The sequence below is a fragment of the Dendronephthya gigantea genome, unplaced genomic scaffold, assembly GCF_004324835.1.
Source record: "Dendronephthya gigantea isolate DGI-Jeju-01 unplaced genomic scaffold, DenGig_1.0 000000F, whole genome shotgun sequence".
NCBI lineage: Eukaryota > Metazoa > Cnidaria > Anthozoa > Malacalcyonacea > Nephtheidae > Dendronephthya > Dendronephthya gigantea.
Genome location: NW_021163010.1, coordinates 5,306,748 through 5,322,168, shown reverse-complemented (window position 1 = coordinate 5,322,168; position 15,421 = coordinate 5,306,748). Strand labels below are relative to the sequence as shown.

The following is a 15,421-nucleotide window of genomic DNA, read 5'->3' as shown; positions in this document are numbered from 1 at the left end:
GTGCTGTTTTTCCCATACTTTATGTAAGCCTATCGTGAGAGTTTTTCCAAATAAGGTTAGGGTGAGGGCCGAAGATCAGGGACGCCGCCGGAAGATCGATAATTGGGGGGGGGCATATATTCATATATTATTCAAGTTCACAGACCGTAAAAACAATCGATTTCAAAGTAAACCAATAATGTAGAACACAAATGTATGAATATATGCCCCCGCTTATCGATGTTCCGGCGTGCCTGGCCAGAATGCACAATAGCTGGGTCGCACACATCTCATATATCAATCTAATTTCGGGAAAAGCAAGGTTGCGGGGGCCGAGGAAGATCGTTAAGTAGGGGGGAGAATGGATATATGAATATTTACCCCCCACTTAATGATCTTCCCAAGGCCCGGGGCCCCTGGTTACGTGAGCGAGGACGATAAAATAAATGGTTTCATATGGAACACATAATGCAGTTTCATTTTATCTTGTATCTTAAATCAATTATTTTACTTCAAAAAGTTTTACATCAGTAAAACGCAACTACGTTAGATATCACTTGCCCCACTTTAGTGGTGAGCAAGATGTGAAGTTATGTTTAAGTCAATGCGTATCATGAGTTGCATAGCATTATCAGCCAAAGTATTAATTATCAGCCTATATGAAAACTCATTTGCTTGTAATAGCTAAAAATGTCGCGTTTCCTGAGCGAATTTGTTTCAAGGTTTCAATATCTTTCTATTAGTCCGAATCATAACATGTCACAAGGGCGACCTAATTCCTGACATCTTTGACAAAGACTTGATTGATGTGGTTTGATTGATGTGGTTATTCTCCAAAACAAGGCTGAGGACCATCATAGTCTTGATATGTGACAACCAGCGAACCCTTGTTGACAGGATCAAACTTACACTTTCTTTCTTTGAGGAGTTTCTCAACCTTTGGGCGGATATTCTGTTCCTTCTTTCGACTGTGACGACCAGCACCAACTATGATTTCAAGCCAGGGTGTGCTATTCTCAATTGCTTCGTCAATGTTGAAGTTATCCAATGTATCTTTTAACTTTCGGATTGCTTCATCACTTTCCAATCTGCATCTCGTAATAATAGCATCAACATCGAGATCATCGTCGTCCTTTTTGCTTGCCCCGGCTATGAAGTCTTGAACTAAATGTTTAGAAATCTTTCCCCGGCGAAATTCCTTTCTAAACGTTCGTCTCTCTCGACCTTGTTTGCTTCGTATTTTGCACATTTTCAGGATCTCGATGATTTGATCGTTGCTTAATGAGCCACTCATCAAGTTCAATCTCAACAATTTCAGCTTCTCTTCATCCGCCACAAGTAAGCCATGAAGATCCACCTCGCCTTCGTCTCGGTAGAAATTGAAAAAATCGAAAAGTTCATCACAAGCTTCGCGGTTGTAACGATTCATTAAAGCACCAAAGAAATCCTTAAAATACTTGCATAATACTAAACTCAAAGACTTCGCGTCCAAAAACATCACTTCTTCAATACAGAGAAGCCGATTTTTCCATTCCATACGAATTCTGGCCACTTCTGAAGCTTTCCATCGATAGTATAAACCACGAAGAAGATGCTCAACAACCTCTTTACAAATTGGATGGAGTTGGGACTTAATATTTCCAAGGTCAATGATAGAATCCTCTTCATTTTCTTGGATTTCAATACGATCTTTAAGTTCAAGAACTCTTTTGATGTTATTGATATGCGCAAAGTCTGGTCCCAAAATATCGTATTTACGAACATTCTTACAAAGCAATTTGATGTTTTTGCCATTTTGCGATTGTATTTTACAGTCATTTTCATCATATGCAACAAAAACTCCGTCATCCTCACCCGTTGTAAAAGGTATGGTCAACCCGCAATCACTTTCTTCAAAAAATTCCTTAATGCCATCATAATCCTCTTCATCAAGCCATTCTATAACATCGCATTCTTTATCTGTAAATTCAAATTCTTGCGGATGTTCTAATTCTTCGCCATTAAGAAACACTCTAAGGTCCAGAGACCAAGCCCTCTCACCTCTCACTGTTATATCATAACACAATTGTTCTTGTTCGACAAATATTTCATTTACGACTTCTTCGTTTTCAGTAGAATAGAAACTTGCATCGACTTCGAGATTTACAGTTGAATTTGGAGGGACCGGTTCACCAAAAACATCAAATAAAAAAATTCGAAATACGAACGTATCTTGTGCTGGATCGGCTTCCACGATTGTCATCTCCGAGAGAGAACCAGAACAAGGGTTGAACGATACGTGGAGATTTTTTGTTATAGCGAAGTCATCTATCTTCACAAACACCGAAATATTACCTGTTTGACAGGATCTTATTGTAAAGTGAAGACGTCCTTTCTTCACCTTGGAGTCACGGATGTCTACAAAATAAGAATCGCCGCAGTGCTGACGTTAACTGTGTGTTGTGAACGGACAATGTCGTTAAGCTCGTTGATGATCTGAGCACTGCATTTAGTCCATTGGTTGTGATATATAACATCATTCTCCGGTTTGAATCTCTTATCTTTCGGTGATGTTTCAAGTTTGATTGTAAAATTTTGCAGATAAAACTGTCGGTGTAATACTACATCATGCTCCGATTCCACTGAACGACTCGGTATGTAACCATTCGGCGTATACAAATTAGAATTGTGGGATTTTGGAATTTCATATGAGGGGATAGGTTCCTTCGATAATTTTTCTTTTCTGAAACCTATAATAAATTGAATTATAGTTGTTCCTCAAAATCATTATTCATTTAAGAAAAATATTTCTAATTTAGGATGTATATAAGCATAGGCGTACGGGGTCGGGAGAGGACTGGACCCGTATGCATATGTTCATGCAGAAGACATAATTTCATAGTCTGTAAAAGAGATTTTACCTCTTTCCAGGCAAAATAAATAAATATTTCAGTCTAGTGAAGGTAGAATTCACACTAGTTGTGATTAAAAAAAAAAGTACCTCAAAATAGGCGAGAAATGAGAAAGGCTAATCGAGTAAACAGCGTTTGTTAATGATTTTTATACTGTAGCTAAACATGTACACTTTTAATTGTCTCAATACGTAAACTTACCTTTCACAAAAGAAGCGGGGACGCATGGAGCTGGTTTCTCTGTAATTCCTGTGCAAGTTTGTTTTTGTTGTTCAATCGTGGTTATCTCATCGACATTCGTAGGTTCTCTCATCTTTTGTGTGCGAAATTCCCCAGTGACTGATCCATATTCACCCATTATCTCACTTGTATCTGGTTTCCACGTCTCAGAAATACTTGATTTTTGTGCTGCGTTATTTTCGTTGACTGTTACACCCTCCTCGCTGTATTCCTGGTTGTAATATGGTATCTTTGTTGTGTTCAATTTTGCAGCAGGGGCGAATGATGGAATCGCTGAATCAGTCAAATAATTTGATATTTGCGTTGTACTGGTTGTGTTAGTTTTTGTACTTCGCTGTGAGTTCACTGTATTTTCAAACACTGACGGTGTGGTAGCAGCCCTGTTGTGTATTGAAGCTGACGAATGCTGTGTTCTTGTAGAAAGACTCTCCGATTTGGATATTGGGTAATTTGAGGCAAGCCTCGGTTTTACTGTATCAGACCTTAGGTTTGTCGCCGGTGTGGAAGTAACCAACTTATCCATATCGCCAGTTTTCATACGTAACAAGGAACTGCTGCGCGTTGTTTGTTTCCCTCCTGGTGTTGGTGTACTTTGGAAGATGTCAAAATCTGATGCTTTTGTTGCGTTATTCTCGGCTCGACTCGGATTGTAATCAATCGGCGTATACAAATTGGATATGTAGGATTTTGGAATTTCATATGAGGGGATAGGTTCCTTCGAGAATTTTTCTTTTCTGAAATCTATAATAAATTGAATTATAGTTGATTCGTCAAAACATTATTCATTTAAGAAAAAAAAAATCCAATTTAGGATGTATATAAGCATTGGCGTAAGAGGTCGGGAGAGGACTGGACCCGTATGCATATGTTCATGCAGAAGAGTGAGAAGACACAATTTCATAGTCTGTAAAAAAAGATTTTACCCCTTTCCCAGGCAAAATAAAAAATATTTCAGTCTAGTAAAGGTAGAATTCACACTAGTTGTGATTTAGAAAAAAAGTACCACAAAAAATCAAAATAGGCGAGAAATGAGAAAGGCTATATAGACGAGTAAACAGCGTTTGTTAATTATTTTTATACTGTAGCTAAACATGTACACTCTTAATTGTCTCAATACGTAAACTTACCTTTCACAAAAGAAGCGGGGACGCTTGGAGCTGGTTTCTCTGTAATTCCTGTGCAAGTTTGTTTTTGTTGTTCAATCGTGGTTAGCTCATCGACATTCGTAGGTTCTCTCATCTTTTGTGTGCGAAGATCCCCAGTGACTGATCCATATTTACCAATTATCTCACTTGTTTCTGGTTTCCACGTCTTGGAAATACTTGATTTTTGTGCTGCGTTATTTTCGTTGGCTGTTACACTCTCCTCGCTGTATTCCTGGTTGTAATATGGTCTCTTTGTTGTGTTCAATTTTGCAGCAGGGGCAAATGATGGAATCGCTGAATCAGTCAAATAATTTGATATTTGCGTTGTACTGGTTGTGTTAGTTTTTGTACTTCGCTGTGAGTTCACTGTATTTTCAAACACTGACGGTGTGGTAGCAGCCCTATTGTGTATCGAAGCTGACGAATGCTGTGTTCTTGTAGAAAAACTCTCCGATTTGGATATTGGGTAATTTGAGGCAAGCCTCGGTTTCACTGTATCAGACCTTAGGTTTGTCGCCGGTGTGGAAGTAACCAACTTATCCATATCGCCAGTTTTCATACTTGACGAGGAACTGCTGCGCGTTGTTTCTTTCCCTTCCGGTGTTGGCGTACTTTGGAAAATATTAATGTCAAAATCTGATGATTTTGTTGCGTTATTCTCGGCTCGACTCGGTATGTGACCAATCGGCGTATACAAATTGGAAATGTATGATTTTGGAATTTCATATGAAGGGATAGGTTCCTTCGAGAATTTTTCTTTTCTGAAATCTATAATAAATTGAATTATAGTTGATTTCCCAAAACATTAGTCGAGAAAGGATTTCCAATTTAGGATGTATATAAGCATTGGCGTACGAAATCGGGAGAGGCTGGACCCGTATGCATATGTTCATGCATGCAGAAGACACAATTTCATAGTTAGTAAAAAGAGATTTTACCCCTTTCCCAAGCAAAATAAATAAATATTTCAGTCTAGTAAAGGTTGATTTCACACTAGTTGCGATTTAGAAAAAAAGCACCTCAATAGGCGAGAAATGAGAAAAGGGCTAATCGAGTAAACAGCGTTTGTTAATTATTTTTATACTGTAGCTAAACATGTACACTCTTAATTGTCTCAATACGTAAACTTACCTTTCACAAAAGAAGCGGGGACGCTTGGAGCTGGTTTCTCTGTAATTCCTGTGCAAGTTTGTTTTTGTTGTTCAATCGTGCTTAGTTCATCGACATTCGTAGGCTTTCTCATCTTTTGTGTGCGAAATTCCCCAGCGACTGATCCATATTTACCAATTATCTCACTTGTTTCTGTTTTCCACGTCTTAGAAATACTTGATTTTTGTGCTGCGTTATTTACGTTGACTGTTACACCCTTCTCGCTGTATTCCTGGTTGTAATATGGTCTCTTTGTTGTGTTCAATTTTGCAGCAGGGGCAAATGATGGAATCGCTGAATCAGTCAAATAATTTGATATTTGCGTTGTACTGATTGTGTTAGTTTTTGTACTTCGCTGTGAGTTCACTGTATTTTCAAACACTGACGGTGTGGTAGCAGCCCTGTTGTGTATTGAAGCTGATGAATGCTGTGTTCTTGTAGAAAAACTCTCCGATTTGGATTTTGGGTAATTTGAGGCAACCCTCAGTTTTACTGTATCAGACCTTAGGTTTGTCGCCGGTGTGGAAGTAACCAACTTATCTATATCGCCAGTTTTCATACTTGACAAGGAACTGCTGCGCGTTGTTTGTTCCCCTTCTGGTGTTGGTGTACTTTGGAAAATGTCAAAATCTGATGCTTTTGTTGCGTTATTCTCGGCTCGAGTAGGTTTGGAAGTACTTCCTGGGTATTTTTCTGCACTGTCATTCGCATTGGCGGTTCTCCTGTGACTATGAACGAATTGCGATTCGTTTGAACGGCGTTGTGAAACATTATTTGTCGCAATATTTGGCTTTACAAAATCAAACGGAGGTAGAGTGACTTTGTTACCCGAGTTGCTTGATGTCCGCGTAGCCACTGGCACTGAACTGAATGAAGTAGTATTTGAGCGGTGAGGGACTGTAGAAGGCCTGATTAGTGTCGTTGACGAGAGAGTATTGCTTCCATACGGTGGCTGAACCACACGGTTGTAAGAACTTGATTCATGCTCATAAACACGACTTCGACGACCTTTAGTTGAAGAATCTGAACGAGAAAGTATCTTACCCATATCTCGTTATAATATGCATCAAGCTATATCGGACTATGTATCTTCATTCTCATGCAGACCATATTTAAACCAAAGCTTTAAAATCTCTTATCACTTGTAATTTGAGTTTATGTAGACGTGACTATACTGCATTCGTAATTCAAGTTCACATACCGTGTGTTTACTTTTTAGGGTTTCCTGATTGGTCATGCAAATATAACAAATAAGGGCAATAAGGCAACGTAAACAGCATGTGACATAGTCTAGTCGAACTCTTAATTTCCCTAGTATATATCGGCCTTATAGTTCAAAACTGACAAACCACTGAGCTATAATATAATTCCTGGAGGACCGGCCCGCGACCAAAAAGTGAAGCAAAAAACATGGCGGATTTTGGCGTTTGCTGACGCCAGATTGACGCCACTGGTTCCTATTCGCCATGGTAGTTACCACTGACCAAGGCTCAATTCTGAGCCCGCTACAAATGCACTCCCCCCTGGTTTTTGTTAAAAATAGTATTCAGTTCTCATTATTATATTTTACGAAAAAAACTTAAACGTCAGTCGATATTTTTGAACTGAAAACTTTTTGATCAGATATGTTCGACGTTTTTGTGAAGATATCAAAGTCGTACACGTTACTTCTGTCAAAAACAGGAAACAAATAACAGATAAATAATAAAGCTTCAAGAAATTTGCCGAAACGAAAATGCAGTTGACTGACAGGTAAATATATTATTCATAAATTTCATTTTTTAGATAAAATTTCACCATTTTTTTTCGTTAACAGTCTTTAGATAGATGTCGTTATTTGTATATTTTAATATTTGACCAAAAGACGGCGGCACGAGAAGTCAAATGTATAGTTTGAAGTTTGAACAACTACTAAAAAGATTACCCTATACTTTGGAAGTAATTTATTTTACATATTACATACATATATTACAGGCATTTTCTTCCAAAGAACGCTAGAAGGTAACATGATGTAAATTCAAATCCAAAGAAACAGAGACTAAGAATCATTGGGAGGATGAAGATGTGCAATTTCAACCAAGGGTAGCCTGCCTATTTGTTTAGCTGGATTTCATTAGCCAGAAGAAATAGTTTTTCTGTACTGAACTATATCAGCATATATCATGTATATTGATGAGCTTATTAGCTTAAACCTATAAGGATGAACTATTAAATTGAAAGCTTCCAGCAGTCAGCACCATGCAGTGGTCAGCACTATAATTGTCTGACTGCACAGGCCATGCTCTTTCCATGGTATAAAACCAATAATTATGGCCCCTGTGCAGGTCATATGCTTTTCTATATTTGCAAATGATAATGCAGAGGCTGCATTAAGGAAGATTAGAACCAGGGATGTTTATAGGCCAAGATAGCCATGGTAATTGCTTGCGATGCGTAGCATAGCAAGCTTTAAAATGGGCATTTTTTTTTTTTTTTTTGTTTTTATTTTTTGGGTTCTAGATAGTAGACCTCCGCTCGGCCACGGGGTATAATTATTATTCAGCAACTCATTATTATTCAAGCGACTGATTATTATTCAGCCAAAAGTCTTACATCTTTTAGCTGTTTGACCTCCCCCCCCGGATATTTAGTATCACACCATACAGTCGTCAGTTTTTCGGAGTTTTTCGTAGCTTCCGTCACAGTCAAAACACGACGCTAATGATCTTTCATCATTCTTTCATCAGATATACGTAACGCCTTCGTATATATTACCGTGACTATTGTGTTTCGGGTAGCTTGTGGGAGACATTTAGCAAGCGTGCGTGTAATACAGAGCGCATGCGTCGTTGTAAAACATCAAGCGTTTGCACTGGACTTCGTTTTAAAAGGCTTTTTGTTAACTATAGACTAACGTCTATGCTCCCTGTACGACACGATTTTACATTTTGCAAACAATGGATAGAATTGTCTGTTCGGAGGCTTACAGTTATCTGGTCGGATGTCCTTTCAGCCAGCGAGCATTGACGACATGACCAAAGTTGGTTGAAACGCGTGCCTCTATCCGCATTCACATGATTTGTTGTTGTTTGGTTCTGTACCTTTACCTTATTTAGTTGCTGTGCTATTTGTATAGACTTGGTCATAGCACTCGGTCAAAAAACACTACAGGGGTCCAAAATTTTAATTGCAAAAAAGCTGAAGAATAAAGTAAAATTTTGGATCTATAATTCTCATATTCAGTTTGTAGCATAACTTGTCTCGGAAAAGTTAAACCGATACAACTGAATAGATTCTGCTTAGGCACTGAATACAATTGATGTTTATAGTGTTGTTTATTGTACAGACCAAAGACCTTCAATCGGAGTCCTTTCTATATTTATATACCATTTATTTGTACAGTAATTCCTAGTATTTGCTGGAGTTCATGGTATTTTTGTGTATTAAATTCAGAGTATAGTATAATACATCATTTAAAAACAAGCATCACTGAAGTCACTGAAGCTCAGTGAAGTAGTGTGACTTCCTCTATTTATTAACATAACTGTCATCTTTGGCATGGATTATGGGAGTGGGATACGTTTGTTTACGCATGCATGTGATGGTACATTAGAGGAAATAATGTGCGTTGGCATTAGAATCTCTACATTGACGTTTATAGCATCGTAAAACTGCATGGCCACGTATACCACGTATTAACACCAGTTAGACTATGTGTAAAACAGCAATAACTATTCAAAGTTTATTAAGCCTTTTGAACGCCAAAACTTGTGAACATATTTCGATATATGCTTAGTGTATATATTATGATCGTGAAGCTGTTTGCCGTTTGTTCAACGGGCTCATTACTATAATAGAAGCGGTATATACTCTCCACACGAAGTAACTTCCTATAAGGTAACGTCACAATTACTATAGTTTGTAACTCGCGCTGGCCAAATATATTTGTTGGCATACAACAAAATCAAGGTTTATTTACAGTGAATCTGGTCTATTGGTGAGATTGTTCGCCAAAACCTGAAGGTATGCTGTACAACTACGGTAGTTCATGACTAAAACTCCTTTTTCGGGTGATTATAATTAGTGTTTGTCACTGATCTGGTGTTGGTAGCTAAATATAATTATCCACGTACAAATAAATCATCATGCATGACATATTTAATACTACTTGCGGTCTATTAGCGCGAAATATTATTTTAGCACTCGGTGCAATCTAAAGGCGATTTTCCACTTACAGCGAAATCGTTCGCTAGCGAAATATTTGCATATTTTCTTTTGAATTGAAAACAGTCAAGTCGCACTAATTTATTTATGCTGTTAAAATTCAAAAGAAAATATGCAAATATTTCGCTAGCGAACGATTTCGCTGTAAGTGGAAATCCGCCTTAAGCCTGGGCGGACATTTCGACTCCGCAGAGGCTGTTGGTGTATGAAAACTAAGAACGTAATATAAATGAAAAACAGCATTTTTGAATCAATATTTCTCATTTCCATACATCAACAGCTACTTCTGTAATTGCACCATGTAATCGAACCCTTAGTACAATCTAATTGTGGTGCTATCGTAGCTATATTGTTCGTAACTACAGCCTAGAATTCGCATCGCAAGCTAACGCCAGAGTGGGCGTCTTGTTATTATTGATTATATGCAAAAGGGGCTTACCACTTACCAGCTTCTCCCAGATTAGCCTGCAATGACTGGAAAGGTTCTTTGGAAATGAAATAAACAAAGCCTTACCAATTGTAAAATTTATTTTCTTTTAATAAAACATTGTAATTTGTAAAAATAATAAAACAGTTTCTGTATTTAAGAATGTGTGTAGTTCCTGGGTATAATAGTATGGTTGTCTCAATTTAATTCTCCAGAATTTTGCATAACATGCCTCCACTTGATCTACCAAACCCTATGTTATCCCTGCAAAAAGAAAGATATGTCAGAGATTAACTGCATGTATAATACACCCTGTAAGTGTTGACAAAATTAGTACAGATAATTTAGTGTCAGCTACTGAGGCCATGATGATGCCTCAGTTGGAGGTGTGAGTGAATTTAGGCAAGTTATTCTCAGACCTTGCTCCTTCAGATTATATTTTTGTTCCTATTGCATCCTTATATACTTTGATCTAATATACTTGTATGATTTTTCATGAAAAGATGGGCTATAGACACATTGATGATTGATCTGGTTAGACCTGAGTTTTGGCTCAACTACATGGATTTAAATCAGTGTAAAATATAATGGATAAACAAATATTAATAGAAATATGTTGTAGGTAAACAAATTAAATGTTAGTAAATATATCATTTCTGTTTTCAGATCTTTCATAGCCGTCGAACTACGAAGCTAAATTTTTTACTTGACGTTCAGAGTTCAAACATCAAAATTGCGAAAAACTCTTACCTGAGTGCAAATCGCCAAAAATTTCCTCTTTAATGAGTAAATTGCGGTAGGAACAAGCAGAGCAAATAGCTGCTTCTTTGTTGAAGTTGAAAAGAACCAGCAAAAAAGGAAAAAAATCCATGTTTTTGTTCAAAAACAAAAAATTTCGTAAAAACCAAATCCTGTTTTTATCGAAAACCAGGAGGGTGCTCGCATTTTTTCATGCTTAGGATCGCGGTTGGTCAGTGGTAACTACCATTGCAAATAAGAACCAGTGGCGTCAATCTGGCGTCAGCAAAGGCCAAAATCCGCCATGTTTTTTGCTTCACTTTTTGTATTTCAAAACATTAGGAGCCGGTCCTCCAGGAATTATATTATAGCTCAGTGTGACAAACTGAGTAACTGACATCTTCACACAGCAGATTGACATTGACAACTTCGACACGATTGACAATTGTATACTGTTAAATCGTTTAAATTGAAGTACCATTTTGGTATAAACGGTATTGCCTTATCCTGGTTTGAGTCCAGTCCTACCTCATGAATAGGAAACTACTTTTCATTTCTCGCTTAGACTATTATTAGAACTTCATTGCCATTGGCTGTTTTGTTGAATTTCGGATTGAATTCAAGATTTGCTCGAATTTAATTCCTATATATCAGTGAGCCTCTGATAAAAAACATTACTAGATTCAATTTCCAGGCACAAGTCATTATCGTATTGCTTAAAAGCCTCGCTCTTATCACACGTTTGTTTAAATTAGTTTTTAATAGACCAAGAGTGTAAATGTAAGGGTGTGAGGGTTGAGTCGGTTTGAATGAAAACTATAATGCCTCATCGGGAAGGATACCATACAGAGAATTTACTTACAACGAATATGTATGATATGTTTCTATACAGTAGTCAGTATACTACATAATTTATACACATGCAATAATAATTTGATCTATGGTTCAAGCTTTTGACTTTGCACGATTGACACTAATATAATACCAGAACTCGCCTGCAATATACTCACTAATACATGCGTCATGATTACATCCAAGCTATAAAGACACTATATTACTTCAGGTCAAATTTTTTGTACACCCCGTTTATAGTTAAGATATGATTGATGCCATAAAGTTTGGACAATTGGACTGCACAAGACGGCGATTTTGGTTAGGTTGGCCGATTAAAAAAACATAACAAACTATTACTCGGCTAAATATAGAATACATCATGTGTACTACATGCATCACAACACGATCAAAATAGTATTCAACTTTTTCTGTTTCTACTTTCTCGCTGTTTGACTGGCCAACAATTGGATTTACAGTGAGCACATTTTTGATATTTCCCAATAAAACTCTTATTGCTTTTCCAAGAAAAGTTGCATTCTTCACAGTAATATTCCCCAAAGCAAGGCTCAGACCCACTGTATGCCAGAAATGTGACTACGAGTGATCCTTTGTTCACTGGAGCAAACTTAAGATTTCTTTCTTGCAGAAGTTTCTCGACTTTTGGTCGGATGTGCTGTTCATTATTCCTACTGTGATGACCAGCTCCGACAATGATTTCGAGCCAAGGTGTGTTATTCAAGATTGCTTCTTCGAGGTCAAAATTTTCCAATGTTTCTTCAAGCTTCCGAATTGCCTCATCACCTTGAGCTCGAAAATCATTGATCATATCATTCACCTTTTTACTGTTGTGCCCGCGTTGCCTTGAAAAATCCGATTTCAATAATTCCAGCTTCTTCTCATCCGCGACAAGTAAACCATGAAGATCAACAACACATACCTCACGGTGAAAATTGAAAAACTCGAAAATTTCATCACAAGCTTCACGATTGTAGCAGTTCATTAGATTGCCATAGTGATCCCGAAAATTCCTGAAAATTTTCAACTGTTGTTGAGTAGTACCTGACAGTTTACTTGCTGTGGAAATCTTGTTCTTCCATGTCATACGAATTGCGGCCGCTTCTGAAGCTTTTCTTCGATAATATAGCCCACAGAGAAGATGCTGAATGACCTCTTCACACGCACGGTGACAATTTGGATGAACATTGCTTAAATCAACGACGACAACATTTTCATGTTGGATTTCCTGGACATCAGGAGGAACTTTAAGTTTAAAGATTCTGGCAATGTTCTTAACATGAGCCGATCCAGGACCTAACAATTCGTCTATTTTTACATTTCTACACAAAATGGAGTGAGTGCCCGGCAATAACTCACAATCATCATAATCATAAGGAAGAAATGGTTGCATCGAGCCATCGTCTCTTTGTATGGAACTACTACAAGCTTGCGATCTTCGTGCTGAAATAGCTCTGGCATTTTTATCATTTAGGTCGTTAAACGTTGAAGGAGTTTTGGCAGGGGTGAATCTCGACTTGTAGGAACTATTTGTGCCTGATTTCCCTGCATAGTAGTTGTTGATTCTGTTCGTCTGAGTTTGTTTTGGTTGGCCGGTGTTCGATAACAGCTGTCTGCCGGTTTCACTATCCGCACTACTCGATGTTGTCGATGGACGAATGCAGGAAGCAAAGAAACCAATAATTTGTGCAAATATCCCCATGCCTTTAAACTTTGGATAATTTACCACCGATAAACCGTCTTATATCAAATCAAATATATAAAATATGCGAAAATGTTGTCAGTTTGATGTTGACTGTTACAAGTACAAACGGAAATAGGCAGGAGAAACGTCCGTCGGTTTCGCATCAAATTACAAATAAAAAGCCTTAACTTTAAGGCCGTTTTCCACTTCAACCGTACCGTAGCGAAACGTAGCGTATTTTATTGTTTTAAAGTCATTCGTTCTGGTCGAATACTTCGGAAACAAAGAAATACGTTACGCTATGTACGATACGGTTGAAGTGGCAAACAGGCCTTATACGAAACGCACGAATAAACAACACACGTTGTTTGCATGTACAGTGTACACGTCCACTACAATAATAAACGCGTATTTATACTATCAAGAATTTCGGAAATATTTGTATATATTCGAAAAACAACAAATTCATGAGTTGCAGTTGAGAAAGTTTCTTACAAATTGGTGAAGTTGGTACTAAAAGAAAAGCTGAGAAAATCCGGGGACATTTAAGAAATGGGGCCCTTCCCCCCTGCCTTTACTCTAACGGCAGTCGACTCTCCATGTCCATGACGTGACAGATCAGATGCTCAACCTCTATGTGCTCAACAGCTCAAGCAACCTCGTTCATATAGACGCGCTCGTGTTAGAAAATGCAGCATGCATATTGGTCAGCTAAATTGTCTGGCGTGAGAGAAGTAAATGGCATTTCATCATTTCCATGGATAATACAGTAAATATATAGCGTACCACGGAACAAAAAAATATACGATACAATGAGGTGAATAAAACTTGATAGTCTTAAAATCTGTTTTCATGAAGCAAAAGCCGCGGATAGCAATGTGCAAATTGTCAAGACTGTTAACGAAATCATCGTAGTTTCACTGCTTGAATCGCTAACGATAAATTTCAAGCGTTTGTAACCCCCTGTACAGCCTGCAGTTCCATTACAAACCAACTCAGTTTTATAGATCGCTGATGCCTCGTCTTTAATCTGACATTTGGTGGTGCAATATTCTGGTGTTATATGACCTCTGCTGTCGTGTATATCTTGCTTCTTTCGGTAAGCGACGCAAACCTGGTCCCCGTAAAATTTGGCTGTTACGGCGTAACCGTTCACAGTATCTTTCATGTCCACCACCTGAAGTTAATTTTTAATTTCTTAAATTATTATTACATTAAAAGATGAAAATGATCCAGTGGTGTGGTTGCTTAAAAGCGAACTTAACTAGACGTATTCAACTAAGTATAAATATTTAATTAAATAGTTTGCTAAGAGCATAGCTAAGCGTTTCAATTGTTCAGTAACTATCTTCTAGCTCTTTGAGTGCACGGCAGACTCGGCAGTCTTATTTAAACGCTCTTCATCGACTAGTTAACCAACCGGTAGGGCACGGTTCTTTTATGTGAACATGGGGTGTATTTTAGCCCTCTGTCTAGGGCTATAATAGATCTATAGGCATAGCTATATATCTCTTATGATATAATATAAACACCGGCCCCCTTGACTCACCTGATATCGTTTAAGAACCATTTTACTCGATGGTTGACTCTTACATTCATCGACGAATTTTTTTGTTTCACTGTATGCTGGTCTAAAACAGTGATATAGTGAAAGCACCACAGATTCCTTGGGACCTGAACTATAGACGTCCAATGGGAGGCTGCACTTTTCAGTGAAAGCTAGACTCTCTCCGACACATAAAAACAACAACACCTGATAATGAGTTGATCGCATCATCGACAAAATTACTTGATTTGATACTGGAACTTCATTGGTCTTTATTTGTCACTTTCCACGAGCATTGGAGTGGTTTTGTGAAATGTTTTATTGGCTAAGGGTAGTGATTCGAATAAAGTTGAACACATTGTTGTGGGTTTGCGTCATCATTTTGGATGACCACACGAGTGGCTACATCCGTAGGAGCAAGTTCATACTAAAGTCCTTTGTCATCTTGCTGAAGAAAAATCTTACTCGAGAATTCTTGGGGGAGGGTTTCTTGTCGCTTGTTTCTTGTCTCTTGTCAACAAACGTGTAACATAATTTCTCACGGATTACTTTTCTCACGGATTTTAACTG

At 37.8% G+C, this 15,421-nt stretch overlaps 1 protein-coding gene across 1 annotated transcript; it reads right to left on the bottom strand.

Annotated features, from left to right (window-relative positions):
- Positions 1 to 13,985: 13,985 nt before the first annotated feature.
- On the bottom strand, positions 13,986 to 15,413 carry LOC114521703. The gene is made up of 2 exons (XM_028542225.1): positions 14,855 to 15,413; positions 13,986 to 14,482 (listed from the first exon to the last, which is right to left on the bottom strand). The coding sequence occupies exons 1-2, from the start codon at positions 15,080 to 15,082 to the stop codon at positions 14,156 to 14,158; spliced, it is 555 nt and encodes a 184-aa protein (XP_028398026.1). The 5' UTR covers positions 15,083 to 15,413; the 3' UTR covers positions 13,986 to 14,155.
- Positions 15,414 to 15,421: the final 8 nt, after the last annotated feature.

Bases quoted from the DNA above. Each gene is read 5' to 3' on its own strand.
- LOC114521703 (XM_028542225.1), bottom strand. From the start codon at position 15,082: ATGATGCGATCAACTCATTATCAGGTGTTGTTGTTTTTATGTGTCGGA. The intron at 14,483-14,854 runs GTGAGTCAAGGG...AATTAACTTCAG, and splicing joins TGGTTCTTAAACGATATCAG to GTGGTGGACATGAAAGATAC.